This window comes from Anoplopoma fimbria, chromosome 1 (genome assembly GCF_027596085.1).
Source record: "Anoplopoma fimbria isolate UVic2021 breed Golden Eagle Sablefish chromosome 1, Afim_UVic_2022, whole genome shotgun sequence".
Classification (NCBI taxonomy): domain Eukaryota; kingdom Metazoa; phylum Chordata; class Actinopteri; order Perciformes; family Anoplopomatidae; genus Anoplopoma; species Anoplopoma fimbria.
In genome coordinates, this window is record NC_072449.1 from 3,228,719 (window position 1) to 3,243,765 (window position 15,047).

Below are 15,047 nucleotides of genomic sequence, written 5' to 3' on the forward strand. Positions count from 1 at the left end.
AGATGCTTTGTGGATGTTTTTCTCTGCAACATTTGTAGCCTTCATCAGTTTGTTGCTTTACCACAAAACACAAAGAGAGCAGAGAAAAGCCCGTCACAGAGGAGACAAACAGGAAGTGCCTGTGTGTGTTTGTCTCAACACCCATGCTGCGCTGTTTCCTATTCAGGCTGCCCACTGGGACCCTGACTGACACACACACACACACACACACACACACACACACACACACACACACACACACACACACACACACACACACACACACACACACACACACACACACACTCCGCCCAGCCCTCCCAGTCTTCAGTCTCTGGTTGTTTTTCGTCTTCTCCAGTTTCAGCTGCTCTCCCGCTCTGCAAGGCTGGATTTGCACACACATGTGTCAAAACGGTCTTGTGTGCATGTGACGGGTGTTCTGTGTGTGACGGTGTGTGTGTGTGTGTGTGTGTGTGTGTGTGTGTGTGTGTGTGTGTGTGTGTGTGTGTGTGTGTGTTGTTTTAGCTGTGGAGAGCCTTGAACATACAGTAGGCTGAGTTCCAGTAACTCCCTGCAGTCCTCGACAAACGTTTAGTTTGTACTGCTGACTCAGGGTGTGTGTGGACAAGTTTAAGGTTCGAGTAAGTCTACAGGAAATTAATGTAAGTTAATGTGATCTCCCCAACAAAATCATGCAAACTTAACTCTGTTTGTTTGCATGATATCTTTCCAAATGTCAATCCCCATTTTTCTTGTTTGTCCACAAAAGTCCAGCAACACGTGTTTCAATTTCAGCGCCTTACATGCAAAACTAAGATAGAACTTTATTAATCCCGAAGGAAATTCTTGTGAGTTTCATTAAAGAAAATAACAAGAGATAAAAAAACATATAGATAAAAACATATAATATAAACATATAACATAATATATAAATAATAGAATACAAATTATTAATTGTAAATAAAATAATACTGACACCATTGCAAAATAGAAAGATACTCGAAATAAGAGTGAGGTAAATAAATAAAGTAAAAAAAATTAAAGTAAAAAGTAAAATACAACAATAAAGATTAATTAAATACAAGAGTATAAGAAGTGATACTAACACCAGTGTTTTATTGAACAAAAATAGAAAAATAAACTTCTGTCCTTCACAGGAAACAGCTTAGTTTGGTTTATGCAACGAAACTACTTAGTTAGGTTTAGGAAAAGATCCTGAAATACTTACGTATTGCAGTTACATGACAAATAAATCAATGTGGACAAAAACAACAGTCTCCTGGCTGAAAGACAAGCTGTCATTTGACCCGTCCACCTCCCCTCTACCGCCTGCCCGCTGGCTTCATACTTCCTGGTTCATGACCACATGGATTACATGCAATTTGCTTTCTAGGGATTTATCAACACATTTAAACGCTCAGATTTTTCGTAGCTAGAAGCAATTCATGAGAACAGCTTGTTCTGTTTGTTTGTGTGAGTGAAAGAGAGATCAGGTAGTCCTATTCCTCTTCCTGCCTTTTTCCTGAATCTCTGGGTCAAGTGTTGTTTCTGAGTAAAGCAGCTATTTTAAGAAACCTGTAACCTTTATTTCTCCGGGGGGGTTAAAAAGCTCTGACACAGCATCTCAGGTCATTAAAAATCTCCTCGGGTCAATCTGACCCTTCCAGGATTTATTTCATCCTCCTCTTCCTCCACCTTGATTCCTCTCTTGCTACTTTAAGAGTACACTTTGTTTCCTTTCCCCTCTTATCTCCTCTTTATCTTTGTTTGCGTCACTTCCTTATTTTTTCCCCGTGGATGTTCACTCAGCCAGGAAAACAGGGAGTGAAGCCGAGAGGAAGAGGAAAGTGTTTGATTCCTCTTCCCATTCTGTGGCTGTAAACAGCTTCATGTTACATCTTACCAAACGTTCCCAGACAGACCGCCTCTGCACACACACACACACACACATATATATAACTCCTCACACACACACACATGCAGACATGAAGCCCCGCCTCTTGTTCTTCGTCTCTTTCGAGGCACGTGTTGGACCCTCCTCTGCTTCCTGGGTTTGGTCTCCCAGTCTCAAGCTCTGCTTTAATCTAATTTCTATATGTAATGTGTATTTCCTCTCGTCCAGATCCCCTTTTTTCCCATTTTTTTCTACGCTCTTAAAGGGTTCACTGGCTTTTAATTGAGAAAATCTAAATATCCTGCACATTCTCTTCCCTTATGATTTATCAATTTATGCTAGTTGGAAAATGTACTTATTTTATTTATGTATTTCAATCTGCTCGGTGATGGGATGAGAGCAAAATGCTGGAGATTGCAGAGTGAGATGGAGGAAGTACAGTATGTTTTCGGTTGATGTGAAGGGAAGGGAGATGTTTAGGGGGAGAAAAAACGATGCCAAAGGTCAAGTAATTCAAGATCTGAGCGGCTGTCGCTGACGTCAGAGCGCATATGGATGTGTCTTTGTGTAGTGGACTGAATATCCGTTCCAGGTGGAGTTTGGATCGAGGTTTTTTATGTTTTTTTATGTTTTTCTATGCATCTAGAATGACTGTAAATCCCCTACAGACACAGAGGGGGGTCTTAACATTTACTGCCCTTCCCAAAAAAATGTGTTTGCTGTTAACATACAGTCCTAAATCATATAGAGGCAGAAGATGACGTCAGGTCGATGGAGGTATGCAGCCTGGTGTTCGTCAGCTGGTGTTTGCTAATCTTACGGCCCACTTGGCTGCTCTTTATGATGGAAAGGAGTCCGGTCTGAGCTGGTTCTCAATGGTCCAGGCTAGGCTAAAGTTTCCACTTGCTGCAGCAAAAACAAAAAACCCTCTCTTCCTTTTTTCATTTCTCTGTTCTTTCTTCTTAAAAAAAGGCCTCTGTCCAGTTTCCTCTTTCAACGCCCGTCTCCTCTGGCTTTTTAAGGCTCAGCATGTTTTTCTCACTCCAGAGGCCTCTTTGTCACCTCACACTCTTGTCTTTTCCTTTTCCAATTTCAACACTCAGCAGCACTCTTATCCAGAGTGACTTACACAACACATGCACAAGTTGCAGGATGGCCAGAAAAGTTTGCAGCCTCAGGGGAAACTTTGAACTCGAGCGCGAATCGAAACTGGTTAAAAGTTAGATTTCAATTTCCTTCACAAAAGAAAGGACAACATGAAACGTTTATGGTTTTTTAATGATCCCATATACATTAACATATGATTAAATTCAAAATGTGCCCAGTGAAAAGATAAGGGTTTAAAAACAATACACACATAGACTACTCTGCTGATATATCAACAAGCATACATATATATAAGTGGGTCACATGGTGAACAGCGTACGCAGCCGTCATCTCCTTCGCTTGCACTGATAACATTCATCTCTTTCACCAAAACAACCACAGCGGAGCGAGTTACAACAGGCCCCTTGTTGAGGTGAACCTAGCTAAAAGCACGTTTTACAGTACTAACAGGTGTCGACAGGTCTGTGAGGTTTGCTTCACAATTAGCAGGTTGGGTTTTAGGGAGTTCAGTTGTTTTGTGTGTTGGCAAATCCACAGAACATTTAGAAAGCACTTACATTGCTGCTGGACATTATTTTGGCCGTTGCTCAAGAGCTGTTTGGGCGTAAATGTCTCAAGATAAGCCAAAAAAAGGAAAGACTTTTATTTAATTCATCTACATTTTCCTGTTTTGTTCAGTTCATACATTTTGTTTGGGATAACAGCTCAACTTGCAGGCCAAACTTGAGCTGTTATCCCAAACCAAATGTATTGCTGAGTCATGACAAACAGTGATTACCTGGATACTGTTCAAACAAAACCCTGACATGCACGGATCCACTTATGGATGAATGCCTGAATCCGCCTTAAAATAAACTCTCCACCTGCACCTGCCTTCAACCGAACCCTGATCTTTTTACCTCCAGGTGACTGCTCTGAAGCTAAAACAGAGCTTTAGTGGCTGTCCAAACACTGAGCCCATCTGTGACTCTCTCTCTGCATGGATACACTGTGTCTAGAGCTAACAAAAGAGCTATTCAGGGAGGAAGGCAATAACAAAACATGCGGTGGGTGTTACTGTGTTAAAGACAGGGCTGCTCTCAGTCGTTCCCCGGAGACAAACGTACCAACTGTTGTATTTATAATGACACTCAGATCAGAAGGCTAGTAAAGGGGTTAGGAGATGATGAGGTGGTAAAGGGCAGGTATTTCCAAAACAAACACTGATGGCCTGTGATAAGGATCTTCATGGTCACATACCGTACCTCCACGGCGGATAAACAAAGGCAGTACATTCCTTTGATTATTAAAAAATCGCTAGCTCGCTGGCTAACGGTGTCGCTCTAGGATTGGCAATGTGGGTCAGACCAGTATAAAAATGTCTGGACACACCTGGAACATCATGAATTTTCTTACTCACAAAGATAGAAGAAATACATTTGAATCACTTTGGTGATCCATTAACTTTTAATCTAGCGCTGCCATCAGTAATGACATTCCCTTCAGCCTCAGCTGTACTTTGTGTTAGTGCTAATTAGCAAATATTAGCATGCTAACATGCTAAATGAGGATGGTTAGTATTATCTTCTGATAAACATCAGCATGTTAGCCAGGGCTGTGGTAGGCTGACTGGAGTGTACAACTTTTTTTGAAATCTGACTTTTGTCTTGGTATAAAAACTTGTTGGACTTGGAATTGTCTTGGTCTTGTGCTTTGTTGAATTTGGATTTGTCTTGGTCTTGTACTTTGTTGGACTTAAAATTGTCTTGGTCTCCTGCCTTGATGGACTTGGAATAGTCTTGGTCTTGTGACTTGATAAAATTGGAATTGTCTTTGTCTTAAACCTTGTTGGACTTGGAATTGTCTTGGTCTTGTGACTTTGTTGGACTAGGAATTGTCTTGGTCTTGAACCTCTTTGGACTTGGAATTGTCTTGGTCTTGTGACTTGTTGGACTAGGAATTGTTTGGTCTTGTGATTTGTTGGACTAGGAATTGTCTTGGTCCTGGTGCCATGTTAGACTTGGAATTGTCTTGGTCTTGTACCTTGTTGGACTTGGAATTGTCTTGGTCTCCTTGATTGGAATTGTCTTGGTCTCCTCATTGGATTACTCTGGACTTGGTCTTGACTCTACTGGACCTGGTGTTGGATTTGACTTGGATTAAGCTGGTCTTGACTACAGCTTTAACACTGGCATTATCATTCTGTTAGCATGATAGCATGCTGATGTAAGCCTTTAGCTCAAAGCAACGCTGTTCCTTGTCTTGTTTAACTGACAGAAATGCATTTGTAGAATATGGCTATGGATTCATGAGCATCACAAAGCATGCTGGCAGGTTTTTATAAGCCTCAAAGATCACCTATTGTGTCAAATGTGTTTACAGTTCACAGCAGTAACACCATGTACTGTTATATCTTGGCTGTGTACAGTTACTGTGCAGTCTGTTGCTTGTGTGTCTGTTAACGCCTGAAGCCAAAGCAGATTCTTTGTCCGGTCACAAACTCGTCTGCCTGACTGACGTGTTATTGACTAAAAATAAAAAGACCGTAATCTGCTCCTCGTCCCACCCCGACAGCTGCTCCTCCCATGAGCTCAACCCACAAACCCATGAATCCACTTCTTCTTTCATAATTCTTGGATCAAACCGGTTTGTGATATGTTTTTGGGAAGCGGTGTTTTCAACTGACTGTGACTCAAGGAACCTAGTGACCCAGAGAAACTCCCAAAGTGACGTAATCCCTCTCCCAGGCCAACACTCAGCATCTCAAGGATGATTTTTTTTTTGTCCTCTGGTTTTGGCCGTGCTGTTGCAACACACAGATGGTTTGAGCTGCACCGTCAGCTCACGTGATTTTTGTTTCCTTTAAAAGATCACCAGTGGCAACAGTGCTGCTTCCAAATGAACCTGTCCCCAGAGTGAATAAACAAACCTGGGAGAGACACAAAGGAGGTTAGGGACCGACTCATCAGATTAGTATCATTCCTTTGTGTCTGTTCTGTTTTATATTCGTTTTTAAATTGAGTTAAATTCATCTTAAAACAAATGTCCATTTATTGAGGGATACACACTATTTATCTATCTAAATTGGAAATTGTTCATTTGAACTAGTGACTGTATGAAAATGATTTGGGTGGCAAGTTGAAATGAACTTTATGTACTTATTTAAAAAGGAAGGCCAAGGTTAGTATCAGCATAAATTGTTTTCTTATGCTGTTAACTGTTAACTAGCTTTAATAACAAAGGAATGCTGATAAGAATAATTTCCATAAAGTCCTTTAAGCTTTGTTTATTTCCGCACTATAGCCAGTTAAAGAGGTACTTTATACATTATTTAAAAAGGTATCCTTTATTTATTAAGTCGGGGGGACCACAAAAGACTTAGATTTTGAAAAGAACGATCAAAAAACAAAGCATCAGACACCAAGCTATTCTGACTTTTAGTACAGAGTAAAGCTTTGTTTATACTCGCACAAGTTCCGAGCGCGCACAAAAGGAGTTTATGCTCAACGGGCTGTTCATTGCATTATTCTTTAAAGTGCCAGCGAGCCTGTAAACAAAATTTACTCTGAAGAGTCAACAAGACAACAAGTGTAATTGTAGAAACACCACAAACTAACCTCCCCAATGACAAGGACTGTAAACACATATCTCATATTCATGGACTACTTAATTGTCTTTGTACAAGCCCTGTAAGGAAAAAAGTCAAGTATTAAATGAATAATAAAGAATCCTGTAAACAATTTAATTTGTCTGCAATATATTTATTCAAATGTAGATTTTTAAGACCTCCTCTTTCTTAAGCCTCAAAAAACAAATTCGCATTATTTGTAAAATCCCGTAACATGTAAAAAGTGCTTTTACCAGTGAATTATTTGTGACACACATCTGAAAACCTCTGATTGCGCACCAAGTTACAAAAAATTAGGGATGTGCATGATCACTTACACCTCTTGCAAAAGTCTGGACATGAAAAGTGTCCCATCATCGCCCGGCTGGAGGATGAAGAAGTGAACCCGTTGACTCTGCGTAATCAAGAGACCTCGATGGCACCGTGACCACAACATGTTCTGCTGAGCTCCTCTCCTCCAGCTGGGCCAAAGGTCATCCAGGTCACTCAGTCAGCCTGCTCCTGTAAAATGTCATAACTGGACTCTTCCAGTTGAGCGGAGTGGAGCCACCTTTTGTTATTTTGGATGCGGCGCTACATTTTCTTCTTGCAGCCCACCTTTGGTCCAATTAATCCGGGTAGTGACGTCCGTAGTTGGGGTGAGAGGGTTCAGGCAGCTGCCTAACAAGCTGCAACCCCGCGGAGAGCACAGCGGCCGGATGGACGGGTGGACGGACAGATGAGGACAATGGGAGAGGGGGGTGGGGGGATTTCTTAGCTATTTACGACCCACGATAAAGTTACATCCCAGATTTAGCTCCGCGCTCGGCTCTTTCACCGTTGACCCACTTCAATCCCTGGAGTTTGATTTCCTCTAATGCATGTTAAAAGCTTTATATTCTCCAGATGGTATACATGAAATATCACACTATTAGACAATAAATATCTTAGCCATATGTTGCTCCCACGCTCTGTTTTCATTTTGTTATTGCCTTTCTTGAAGAGAGGCTGTTTATGCTTCGTGACTAGTTGAGTACAGTTTGTGCTCTGGTCTTGAGATGAGTCGTCATTACACAAGATTCCTCTGGCTCTTCACCATTTCAAAAACAGATTGACAGCCCCTGTGCTGCAGACAGAACATGGTGTACTCTGAGGTGACAAGCCTATCAATAGTCAACAAAGTAGAGCAATGGGGGTGAAGTATTTGCCATTGATTTATCTTGTGTGTTTTAGAAAAAGGAAAATATGTCAACAAAGATTAATGTGCATGAAGCCTCAGTAAACAGGACATAGATACGTAGCAGTTCTGTTTATACTGTCAGTTTGGAGGACGCTTTACAACCTCCGCTGCTGAAATCTGACTTTCTTAAACTTGCATTCTCTCTGCTGTCCATCAGGGGGCGACTCCTCTGGTTGTATAGAAGTCTATGAGAAAATGACTCTACTTCTCTCTTGATTTATTCCCTCAGTAAACATTGTAAACATGAGTTTATGGTCTCAATCTCTAGTTTCAAGTCTTCTTCAATACAGCATGATGTTCATTTAGTAAATGATGCTCCATTTAGAGTCAAACAGACCATAAAGCAGGGGATGCTTTAGGGCGGGGCTACACACTGATTGACAGGTCGACACCAGAGACGTATACGCCGTCTCTACGTCCTCCTCCTCAGTCTAAATATGGTATATTCCATTGATCGGTTGCAAAAAAACAACATGGCGAAGGCCGTAATCCAAGATGGCGACGGCAAAGATATGTTTAGGTCTTCAAGTTAGTAATGTGTCCTCTCTGCTCTCTCCACAGCTCCCCAGCATGTTTGGAGACCTCAGGTCGACCTTCATCGCTCTGATGATCGGATCCTACGCCTCATCTGCCGTCACTTTCCCCGGCATCAAGGTAACGTTTGCTTTAATATTCATCCTCATCCTCGTCGTGTAAGAAGCACTAACAATGACACAGAATGGGATATTGATTCTCAAGTATGATGTTTTTTTGGTAGGTGATCTACGATCTGGGTGCCACCTTCATCATCATCCTGCTGGTCTGGGCCGCCTGCGCCTGCCTCGTCTTCTTCAACTGCTTTGTCAACTGGCCTCTGGAGCCTTTCCCCGGCCCGGAGGACATGGACTACACGTAAGACGACACACACACACACACACACACACACACACACACACACACACACACACACACACACACACACACACACACACACACACACACACACACACACACACACAGTAAGACATAAACATTCCTGTAGCCTCCAGCTATCCATGTAAAGCAGCTGTTCTAGCTCACCTCGGGTTATACCTTCTGTAGAGGGATTCTCTCTGAGCGTAGACAGCCTTCATTCTCCTCGGAGATCACCGCATTACACACATGTTAAAGATTGCGTTAGCTCACACACACACACACACACACACACAGTAAATCCCAGCGTAATGCAGAGGAGGCCCAGTGAGGCCTAAAGACAGGAAAGACCCTAAACCCAGATCATCAGATGGCTTTGCTCTCAATTACTTGGATCCTTTGTTTCCTACTGTTTCTCTTTCTCGGCTGATGTTTTTTAAATCCTCCTTTCATTTGACCTTTTCTAAATAAAAACCTGAATAACTAAAATAAACAGAGATTTGGACAAATGGACAAAAAAAGACCACCTGCCCCAACACACTAGTTTAAATGCCCCCAAGGAAACGCTAACGTTGATCCCTGTTTCACCTCCATCTTCTCCCTCCACCGTTCCTTCAGGGTGAAGATTAAGTTCAGCTGGCTGGGCTTTGACCACAAGATCACGGGGAAGCAGTTTTACCGACAGGTGACGACGGTGGGGCGCCGCCTCAGCGTCGGCAACTCCATGAAGCAACATCACAGCCAGCAACCCAAAGACCTGGCATCACAGGAGGCCAACAAGCTGTGCCTGTCCACCGTGGACCTGGATGTGAAGTGCAAGTCCAAGGAGGAGAGTAAGTCTGAGACCGATTAATGATATTAATAATGTTATTTTCTGATGATTCAAGTCCATGACCTAAATCTGTACACCTTAAATGCCCCTTTACCTCCGCCCTACATCCACGCTAAGCTTACCTCTGTTACCCCGACACCTCCAGGCCTCCTCAGGTCCTCCTTGCTCTTTGACCCCAGGGGTCAGGGACTCCCAGTAGGGGGGTAAGGGGGTCTGGTCGCTCCCCTCTGGATCTCTTTGTAAGTAAACGAACCGTGTAATTGGTTCGGACCCAGTTCTTAGAAAAAGTCGCTCAGCAGGAGTGTGGTGCATTGGCAGGAAGCCCCAGAGAAGCATTGTTGTGGTCCGGTGGAAGTGTGTGAGTGTGTGTTTGCAGTCAGGACGCACATGGTTGGTTTCATAACAGCTGGACATGTTCCGTCTGTCAGGAGCTTTAAAGAGGCCCACATTACACACACAAACACATGGCTCCCCTCGCATTCCTCTCTAATTAATGACGCCATATTTGGGCCATTTTAGGGAAACAAAATCATTTATGACAGAGCCAGAGGAAGGGGGTAATATCCCAGGACTAAAATCTGGGATATTCTCTGTGATGCAGTACATTCTCATTCCCAAAAGACTGAAGTTAACTTTCAAGTTTCCTGGGACATGTACAGCGGTCTCCTGGATGAAAGTCAGGAAGGAATCCACCTCCCCTCCCAACCGCCATGCGTGGACTATATCACTCTTTTTACTACATCAGTTGCTCTGACCATTTAATAATGAAGTGAGTGTTTTTTACATTGGAGTTAGTTGAATTACAGCCTTTATTTTGAAATTATGCTTTAAATAATTTAGAAATGATTAGCTGCTGGACCTTATGGTTTCAGGACTTCTTTTCAGGGAATTTTGGTAAAGACATTCATGCCTCACTCAGAGCGAATTATTAAAACTAAACCCTGAATCATGGTCGCTTGAATGGCTGTAGACCAGATCCCTTAATAAAGATGGATGCCCGTTGTTCTGGGTAATAAACCCATCTGCTCCATCTGTGCAACGGCAATTAATTGCTCCATCCCGTACCTCACCATACGGGCGACTGCGTCCCATTTCCATTTACACTCACGACTTTAGATTAATGATCAACTTTTCCTAGAACCCACCTATCTTTGAATCCCACAGCTTCTCTTGTGGGATCAGACGTGTTGCCATGGCAGCCGAGTATTTAAATGACAGTAGCTGACTCTGGGCTGGAAGCACATCAGTGTAGTTTTCCATCATATGAGTTTAGGAAGTGGAAGACTTTTTCTACAAATGAACAGTTTGTTTGTTAGGATGGTTTCACCACTTTAGTCCGACTGAAATATCATAAAGCTGCAGTTTGAAAACTTTGATAAAAATATATTTTTTGTCATATTTCCTTAAACTGTCGCTTTAAGTACATGAGACAGATAATATGTGTCAAAAATAAATATTTCACATAGTAGTCCAAGAGGTATTATAAGAACATTTATTGTGCAAAACTGTAATAACAAATATATAAGTATACAAAACCTTGCCCTTTAGCAGAGGATCATTTTCTTCTGCTTTCCTCATATTTTAGAACATATTTTGATTCGTGTTGATAGAAAAGATAACTTATTTTGCTGCCCCTTGCAACTACTGTCTTCTGACATAATTTGCAGATCGTTTTTACACCCAAACAATGACCGTTTAAAGGAAGTTGCACCGGTATTTTTTGACAAACTCCTCCTCCTCTTCTCTTTGTTTCATGCAGCGCTTTCAGCCATTTCTTCCTTTCCAGACAAAGCATCATGGGGTCTCATTTTCCAGGCAAAAAAAAGAAAACTAGAGTGATATAGTCGTGTAGGCGATATTGTCAAAAATCATACCTTTTTAGATCATCCACCACTACTGCCTATTTTTTACAATTTGGGCTTCACGTCGTCTCTGATTGGTTGTTTTCCTTCGGGTGCGTCGTAATCTTGCAAATGCCATCAGCACTAAAAGGACGTAATCAGGAAATAATGACAATCTGAGCAAATCAATATCTTTTTCGATTAAGTCACCAACTGTAGCTTTTACGAGGACTATTGGATGTTTTGTCCTGAAACATTCATGTTCCCCAGATGATGAATCCTTATTACTTTTGCTATAGCGCCACTATGAGGTTGATTTTTGTCCTTAACTATTGTACGGGTTAAAAATTGTGTTAAAAAAAAACCCATTTCATTCTCAGTTTTCATGTTGTTGTTTTCAGGGAAGAATCTCTCCTTTGAAATGTGAACATGTCAGTTATCTGATATATTGGAAGCCAGCTGATTTGATCTCATCCTTTCCTGTAACATCTTCTCCTCTTTCTTTGATTTCCTCCACAGCTCAGTCCTTCATGAAGAGCATCTTCAGCCCCATCTTCATGTTGAGCCTCATCACCATGTGCGTCACCCAGCTTCGCCTCATCTTCTACATGGGAGCCATGAACACCATCCTGGAGTCGCTGACGGAGGGCGACCTCAGCACAGGTGTGTGTTTAGATATTATCTTCAACATTTAAACCACAGACGGATTAACTGTGTCAAGACTTCTCTAACAATCCTGCCTCAGCTGCTTTTTTCCCCCGCTCAGCTAAACCGCCTTGTTGTTTGTTGTTAACTCTGCTTTGTCTTTTACTTTTTTTTTTCTATCTCTTGCTCCGTCTCTTTTCTTTTCATGCCGGCTTCTTGCTGCTGTTACAGTGGAGAAGATGCAAGTGGGTAAGAGACCTCAAGGCTTATCTTATCTCACTTCAGATTCTCCTTCAGCCGCCTGTCCACGCTGTGTTTGCTTTGTTTAGTTTTTTGCGCATAACCTTCTAGTACACCAAAATAAAGTGTAAAATACACAAAAATAACTGTTTTGTTTGTGTCTGGTGTCTCTCAGTGAGCGTCTACACGTCCATCTTCGGCGTTCTCCAGCTGCTGTGTCTGATCACCTCACCTGTGATCGGCTACGTCATGGACTGGAAGCTCAAAGACTGCGAGGATGACAGTGACAAGAACACCAAGAGGTGAGCGACGCACGACAAACAGAAAACACTCACAGAAAGTAAAAAGAGGAAGAAAAAGACTCATTTATTGAATTCTGTTCCATCAGGGAGCCTGGTCAGCCCCGTCGGCGCGACAAACAGATCCAGAAGATCGTCAACGCCACCAGAGCCTTCATCTTCACCAACCTGCTCCTGGTCGGCTTTGGAGTCAGCTGCATCGTCCCCAACCTGCCGCTTCAGGTACAAGAACAAACGCAGGACAACAGAGTTTTCTCATTTAATTTGTGGATGCACATTTCTGAGCATGTGCTGCCAAAGTATAAGGCTGCAGAGAGAGAGAGAGAGAAAGAGAGACGGAGAGGTGTACACAATGTTCTAGCAGGATGGACTCACATGGCAATGCAGCTCCTGGTTTCACTTAGTCCTTCAGTGACCCCTGCTGGACAAACAGCGTCATTGCGTCTTATTTACCAATAACTAAAAATGTAACTTATATATATATATATCAACATGAAACTTCCCCCATTTATTACTTACAATAAGATATTACTTTTTTAAATTACAAGTTTTCAGAATTTTACGTTTTAATATGCAAATCAGGCATTATCTTATCAAATAACTGCTAATTTGCGTAAATTTCAAGAAGAGAAATCTGAAATTCATATAAAGCCAGGTTCAAAATTGTTGTTTTATTTTGTTGACATATTACAGTCAAAGTTTTTTTAGATGGGATTTAGGATATCTCTTTGTTTCACTCCATAAATCAGAAAATACTGTAATTTTTCTTCATGTTTTTAGTAACACAATGTTGTATAAATCAGGTTATGAATGACATATGAACAAACCTCTCTGTAGAAACCTTCAGAATATAGAGAGGAATGAAACTGTAAAGTTTGGTGTATGTAAGAGCTACTGAAGTGGAGATTTATGGATCAGAGTCTGAGAAAAAACTCATTTAGAGAAAACGACCTTTAAAGATATGTTTTGTTAAATTACATACATGTTGAAGACACTACAGGTGAATAGGGTAAAATAACTAATAGATATTAACATGAAACTTCACCAGTTGATTGACAATAAGACAAGTCTTTTTTGTATTACAAGTTTTCTGAAATGTTTGGCATTATCTAACGGTAACTTTTGGTGAATTTAGCAGAAATCTACAGACGCAAATAGAAAAAGTAATAAAATAAATGTTTTCTTTCCACTAGTCTGAAAGAAGACGTGTTATGGAAGTAAAATAGCCAAAAAATCCAATTTACCAGTGCATGAAAAATAACATTTTTTTCCTTTAGTCTCTTGCCTTAATAATAAAATTAATCTTTTTTCTTCACTTGTCTCCTTCTCTTCAGATTCTGTCCTTCATCCTTCACACGATCGTCAGAGGCTTCATCCACTCTGCAGTCGGAGGCCTCTATGCTGCTGTGTGAGTGTTTGTAACCCTGTAATAACACACACAGTGACGCTGTTTGCTCAGTCTGCGCTCGAGTTAATAACAAATGTGTTGGATTTGGGTTAAAATCAGGACTTTGTGCAGACCATTCAAGTTCTTCATCATCAAACTGGGGACATTTCTATATGGACATATGATATGTAATGATGATAATAATATAATACATTTTGTCCCATCCAACATGAGATTACAAGACACCATTATTTTTATTATCTTATTTATCTTCCAGACTTTTATATAAAAAGCATGAATGGTTATTAACAGAAAACAAAAAAATCTAAAACCATTTAATATATACAGATTATCTCGGTAAAGGGCTCTTTTTTCTCTTGTCCCAGGTTTTCTCCCAATTACTATATTATAACTAATTTATATGTTTCACATGTAAAAAGCCATCTCAATCTTGATGCATCACCCATGTTTACAAAATCAATATTTACTTTTATCTTAGTAAATATATAATATATTATAAATATTCATATATAGATGCACACACACTTTTTTAGTAAGATAATAATCAATATTTATATATATAATATATGGTTATCTTCATTGGTAATCAACCTTTTTATTATATATATATATATATAATATATATGTATCCCGATATGTCTGGATGTAAAGAGAATTTTAGCATGATAAATTATAAATCAATAAATGAAATGCTCGGACAAAAATAAAGAATCTAGTATTTGTGGCTGACGCAGGACTGTAATAAGATTATTACAACAAAAAAAAACTGTCCGCATACTTTGGACCGTATAACGTTTGTGTGTAGTTTTTAATTTGTTTTGCTTCATGAATTGATCCCCCAGAGTTGCTATATTGATGAATCCATCATCTGATACATGTGATTTGTCCCTTGCAGGTACCCGTCCTCTCAGTTTGGCAGCCTCACCGGTATGCAGTCTCTGATCAGCGCTCTGTTCGCTCTGCTGCAGCAGCCGCTCTTCATGGCCATGGTGGGACCGCTGGAGGGAGACCCGCTCTGGGTGAGAGGACGCAGATATGAGGATGTACCGAAGGGGATATATATAAATATATATCTATATTTGAGC

General features: G+C 40.9%; 1 protein-coding gene across 1 annotated transcript in view; it reads left to right on the plus strand.

The window, feature by feature from the left end:
- LOC129090409 (large neutral amino acids transporter small subunit 4-like) overlaps positions 1–15,047 on the plus strand; it is a 28,705-nt gene that overhangs the window by 10,331 nt on the left and 3,327 nt on the right. The window contains exons 6-13 of the mRNA XM_054598055.1: positions 8,368–8,460; positions 8,564–8,697; positions 9,316–9,530; positions 11,890–12,033; positions 12,431–12,557; positions 12,644–12,776; positions 13,889–13,962; positions 14,858–14,981. Of these exons, the coding sequence (XP_054454030.1) occupies positions 8,368–8,460; positions 8,564–8,697; positions 9,316–9,530; positions 11,890–12,033; positions 12,431–12,557; positions 12,644–12,776; positions 13,889–13,962; positions 14,858–14,981 (1,044 nt within the window). The remainder of the gene's footprint in view (positions 1–8,367; positions 8,461–8,563; positions 8,698–9,315; positions 9,531–11,889; positions 12,034–12,430; positions 12,558–12,643; positions 12,777–13,888; positions 13,963–14,857; positions 14,982–15,047) is intronic.